General features: G+C 33.6%; 1 protein-coding gene across 1 annotated transcript in view; it reads left to right on the forward strand.

Moving 5' to 3' along the window:
* Positions 1-4,582, forward strand: part of CPS1 (carbamoyl-phosphate synthase 1) — a 120,820-nt gene extending 116,238 nt beyond the window's left edge. The window contains exons 35-38 of the mRNA XM_056111879.1: positions 682-741; positions 1,681-1,793; positions 3,445-3,574; positions 4,260-4,582. Of these exons, the coding sequence (XP_055967854.1) occupies positions 682-741; positions 1,681-1,793; positions 3,445-3,574; positions 4,260-4,358 (402 nt within the window). The 3' untranslated portion in view covers positions 4,359-4,582. The remainder of the gene's footprint in view (positions 1-681; positions 742-1,680; positions 1,794-3,444; positions 3,575-4,259) is intronic.
* Positions 4,583-6,000: the final 1,418 nt, after the last annotated feature.

The raw sequence follows: 6,000 nt of genomic DNA on the forward strand, positions 1-6,000 counted from the left end.
TTCAGAGCCCATTCTTTTAGCCACAAACCCTATCTTGTCTTAAGAGTGAATCAAACCTGAGTTCTGTATGATTGAATTCTTTTAAGGGGTTTTATTTGAGCTGCAAAATAGGGGTCTGGTTTTAGAAGACCAGTACAAAGTTCAATCTCAGCAATAAGAGCAGTTTAAACAGGACATCCAATGAGGCTAAGTTAGTGTTACGCTTCTAACTCATGTGCCTTTATTCTCCCTGATCAGGAAAAGGATCCTTGCAGATCTAGATTATGTCTGAATATATCTATAGAAAATAAGTAAATTAAAAAGGAAGCTGGGGGTGGGTATAAAAATAGTACAGTAGGTAATTAGACTTGCATACTTTTGATCTGAATTCTGGGTGAGGCTCGAAAATCAAACCAAACCAAAACCAAAACACAACCCAAATAAATAAATAGGGAGAGTGAATTCATTTGAAGACAAGGTAAATAATAAGATAATAGAGGCAAAAAAAGCATGAATGAAATTTTGTTTTTATTTTAAAATAAGAACTTATACTTAATATCAATGGATAAAATAAAAATTCAGCATATCTGAATAATAAGTGTCCAGCAACAAATGATATTTCACGGGAGAATACCACATTGTACATAACTAAAGAGCATGTATGTATAGAAAGTAAATTTGATTAAATTGTTTTAATTTCAGCAATCATTCCGTCCAAGATTCCTTGGTGTGGCAGAACAATTACACAATGAAGGTTTCAAGGTATGTGGTGTTCATTCTTTTTTTTTTTAAGTTGATATTTGTCAGCATTGGAATATATCTCCAAAGAAAATACTGGAAAATCTTAGAGAATAAAATAATTATACCAACCTGATATAAATGTTTAAGAAGTTTCAAAACGTCAATGGAATAAAATAATCAAAATGACTAGTTTTAATAAAATTAGCACAACTGTAAAAGAAATTTCCAGCTGAAAACTTGGTTTGCTATGTTAAATTGAGATAAAAGTCCAATAATTATCCATTTATTTTCTCTTTTTTTTCCATTTATATGTGAAGTCACATTTTTAACTATTAGAATTGTATTTGCTATGAAACTTCTTTTAATGGTTGGTTAATGAACAAAGATATCTCCAATGCTATGTGTTTGGACATATGATCACGAGAGTTTGATTACCTGCTAACAATGAATTCTCAGTCATAAACAAGTCTGTAGTTTTTCTTTTGCAAGAGTAGCTACCAAGTCTAGTCTATATCTAGTATTATATTCCTCCTTATACTCAACAGTAGTTATATGCAATATGTTAAAAATGGCTTTTATAAGAAGTAGAGTGGCAGATACAGAATGATACTATATTAGGAAGCATAGCAATGGACTACAGAGGGCCCAAAGCGACAGAACTTGAATAATGGTCTACAGAATGAAACTTTCCATGGTGGGGTTGGGAGATGGGGAGAAGGGGATGATGAGGTGGAGGAGACACTCTGGTAAAGGGTCTGGTACAGAGACATTATATGCACAAAACATTATCATTAATAGTATTATAAATCATAGTGGCTAAAATTAAATAAGCTTAGAAATAAAATTAAAATGAGTTTAGAAATGAAATAAAATGACATTTGTGTCTCAGTATTTATCGTTGCTCCACAAAGTCTTTTCTGTGATACACTAATCATTTATTTTTTTTCATTTTAAATGAAGCTCTTTGCCACAGAAGCCACATCAGACTGGCTCAATGCCAACAATGTTCCTGCCACTCCAGTGGCATGGCCATCTCAGGAAGGACAGAACCCCAGCCTCTCTTCCATCCGAAAGTAAGAACTGGGCAGATTATTTTCTGACAAAAAAATTAGGACTACTTTTGGGAGCTAGTAGGGTGTGAAAAGTCACCTTACTCTGCAATAATAAGTTGAGGAAAATGTGGATGATAGTTAAGATTTACTGTGATGGAATGTGATTTACCTATAAAATATATGGTGCCATCTGTGTACATGTTGTACATCTATGTAAATGCTGTATCCCTTAAAATATTCCCAAGCATTTTCCTTAACTAACACCAGTTTCTCAGTTAGCATATGAAAACTTTATCAAAACACTTTGTTATTTCATGTTAGACTTATATTATGTGATGTGAACATCAAGTGTAATATTGGTTACATTTCACCTAGTTAGTATATTAATCAACCCGCTCCCCTCCAAGGGACCCCAGCGAGGAACAGCCAGGCGCAGGGGCAGGAGACTGACTGCACTGGTCTCGTCTGGGAGCTGGATGTTATAGTCTCTGAGTCTTGGCCGTTGATGGGATTACACGGCGCCAGGGGGCCAGGTGGTGGGTGTGACCCCCGCCTACTGGAATTTGGAGGATCTGGGTGGAGGATGCTCGACTCCAATTCGAGTAGGCTTGGAGATCTCGGCCCCGGAACCTGCGTGGCTTTGTCCCTCTGCCAGTACCTTCATGTGTGCGGAGAGTGGTCTCAGCATGGTGGTGGCTGGTCCTGGAGGTCTTCGGCTGCCGGAGCCCTGGTCAGGGCTATTAATCAGTATATTAATCAGTCAGTTTGAGCACTTGCTATTTGCAAGAGAAATGATAAGTTTCATGAAAGCAGCTCCATCCATTGGTTTACCTAATTTTCCATTATGCCATATCATAATTAGTTTTTGAATAATGTTATTTCAGAAACCAGATTGAGCTTCAAAAAACAACATTAAATCAAATTTTTATAATTAATGTAATCCATATATTGGAGATCATTCTTGGTTGCTCCATTTAATTGACAGCCTATTGAATTGCTAAATTATACTAATTCTTATGAAAATTATATTTTATTAGGACTTTTAAGAAGGCAATTTAAATTATTATCAAATTGATAAAAAGAAGAAGAATAAATTGTTCAGACTTTAGAGACTTCCAAAGATCCTATAAACTCCTTGCTTAGAACTCTGTAAAACAGTAATTAGCACACAACACCATGGTTTTGACATTTCCATGTTTCTAGCAACAGAGTGTGAAATAATATAATACCAATCACAGGAAACCTTCCCTTTGCATTCTCAACCAGGAACATTGGGGGAAGGAATTGTAGATAAGAGAATGCAAGAGTGAGGTTATGGGGTGGACTGGCCTTCAATGTTGTAGGAATCATTGACTTATAAACTGAACGTCATCTAGCAATCCTTAGTCTAGAGAGAAATTTCTACTCAGTGATTCTTCTTACTTTTCTAGACGTGTTTCACAAAGAAAACAAATATTTCCTATAGACTTTGCCAGAATTCTTTCAAGAAGATAATAAACAATTAGAACCTCCAAAATGAGTGTAATTTAAGCATTTACCTATAAATAGAGTTAGGAAAGTGGCAATCAACTCAGAATGGCATTGATTTAGTGGATAATATTAATTCATGCTAATATTTTGCAAACTAATTATGCAAGATACAAGTTTTGGTTTATTTTGTTTATTTTTACAGATTGATTAAAGATGGCAGCATTGACCTGGTGATTAACCTCCCTAATAACAACACCAAGTTTGTCCATGATAATTATGTGATTCGGAGGACAGCTGTTGACAGTGGAATTGCCCTACTCACTAATTTTCAGGTATATTATTTTCTTTAAGTGTAGTTCTTTAGATGTGATTTTTATTTCAGCTTTTATTCCCATAAGAGCACTCTTCAATATATGCACATCTCTCTCCTTCTCTTCTTTTAACATTCTAAAATAGTGATACTCTTATGCTAGTTTATGGACTACCTTGTACAGACAACCGAGATAATCAGAAGACACAGGTACCCCTGGCTCCCTCATTAACATACTATAAACCTTTTAATAGAAAGTGTTATATTTCATGGAATTAAAAGTTTTATTTAAATGTTTATAATAAAATTATATATTGACTCATTACATTGCTTCTAAATGAACACCACCACATTAAAACAACAGATCTATTCCAAGAAATTGTCCTAATCATTGAAAATGACACATGAGGATGTTTAATTTTACAAGAACCTCAGGACATACGATATTTATCACACTCTAATTCATGAACTTTTTCCCCAACATATTTTTCATGAGTCAGTTATAATCCTGATAGGGGTAGATAGTAGAAAAAAATCTCATTTATGATAAATCCTAAGATAAAGAAGAAAGCTTCCATGCCATATTTTTTTAATCCCATGTCGCTTTGAAAATTGGCAACAGAAACTGCCACTTTTCACTCTTGTTTCATCCAATATTCACTTTTATATCACATGGGTTACTAAACTTTCTACTCTTTTGTTTCTAGGTGACCAAACTTTTTGCTGAAGCTGTGCAGAAATCTCGCCATGTGGACTCCAAGAGTCTTTTCCACTATAGGCAGTACAGTGCTGGAAAAGGAGTATAAAGAATACATGCCCCATCTCCTTTCTTAAATCAGCCCCAGCCACATTTTCTTCAAAAGGAACAGATTTCCAACTTTCTTCCCAGAGATGAATATTGATACTAAACTTTATTTCAGTTTACTTAGTTATGCCATAATAGTCTTTTCCCTTGTAATTAAATTTTTGATAGTCACTTTTAACAAAACTTCTTAAAGAGTTCTTTCTAAATAAATTGTTCTTCATAAGACTTCATGTATTTACTGTTGCCTTATTTTTGGTAGATGATGCATTTCTATGTGTTTTTTTGCAGCTAATATTTTTATGGTGCTGATTAACGATGATCATAGTAGAGAAAGTTGCTGCTCTATCTTCCAAAATCTTTCCATCTGTGCTTTAAAGACTCTATTGTCTTCAATAGTTTCTGCCATACTCAGGATACATTCATATGCCAAAATACTCTAAAAATTTGTTAAAATCAAATAAAGGGTTTAGTGTATGAGTCCCTTTATCCTAATGTTTGTGCTTTACTTTTTAAACATAATTTTTATTATCTGGATCATCCAGGATTATTTGTCTCCCTTCTGTACAGAAGTCTTTAAAGCATGCATTCCTTCAAAGGACACTGGTTTTCAATTTTGTGTTTTGAAGTATATCAGCAGATGGTAGATAATTCAGAGGTGGCTTTATTCTTGTTTACTTTGAATTTTAATCTGAACCAAGTTAAATCCATATTTATGCCATTTCATTTCTATCCCTATCAATTTTGAAATAACTTGGAAGTGATATTAATTTTTTTCAGATTATAGATTTTTTTAATCTACCAAGGCCCGCAATAAACCATGAGTTACACACATTTTAAGCACAAGGTCCTTCTTCCTTCTGCATATAAGAAAAGTCCTTCTGACAACCTTCCTGTCTTTTGAACATTTTTATGTTATTATAAGAGATCTAATTGTGAACTTATAAATAAAATACTATTGAGACAATACCATTGTGTTCTGCGTTCACTTGTTCATGTTTATATGCAAAATCATATCACTTCTGATACATCATGATTTTGGACCAGGGTAATAATACTTCTTCATACAAGCTCTATAAGATATAATAAATTAATATAACAAATAATTAAAATTAGACTGCATAATACTTTTTAACTGTATCCCCTACTTAAAAGTCTTCTCAAATTTTTTATTATCAGACTTTATATTACCTTTATTGTTGATTTTTTTATTTAGCAAGTAGTTTCATTAAGAAACTGCTTTAAATGAAATGACATATAGAAAGAAGTTCATTAAGTAATATCATTTCATCCCATGTTTTTTCCCCATTTCATTTAAACACCATAGTTTACAAAGTTGTTCATGATGATTTGTTACTGGTATTCAATATTACACCACCAATTCCACCACCACTGCCACCTGCCTTCCAACCTTGTCTCCATTTTCTCAACCAGGCCTCAAGCCTGTCCCCATAGGAGGCCCACAATAATTTATTTTTATTTTTGTTACCATTAACTGACTAACGGAATGATCAGAAATTATTTCCACAGAAGAAAATTTGTGAAAAATTTTGTACCTCACCATGGGGACGTTAGGTCCTTGTCTGAGGTTTTTTACTTAAGCTGTTTTTGTAAGTTTAAGCCAAAAACATGAATGTTTTTTGTTA

Source organism: Sorex fumeus, unplaced genomic scaffold, assembly GCF_029834395.1.
Source record: "Sorex fumeus unplaced genomic scaffold, SorFum_2.1 ptg000014l, whole genome shotgun sequence".
Taxonomy (NCBI): domain Eukaryota; kingdom Metazoa; phylum Chordata; class Mammalia; order Eulipotyphla; family Soricidae; genus Sorex; species Sorex fumeus.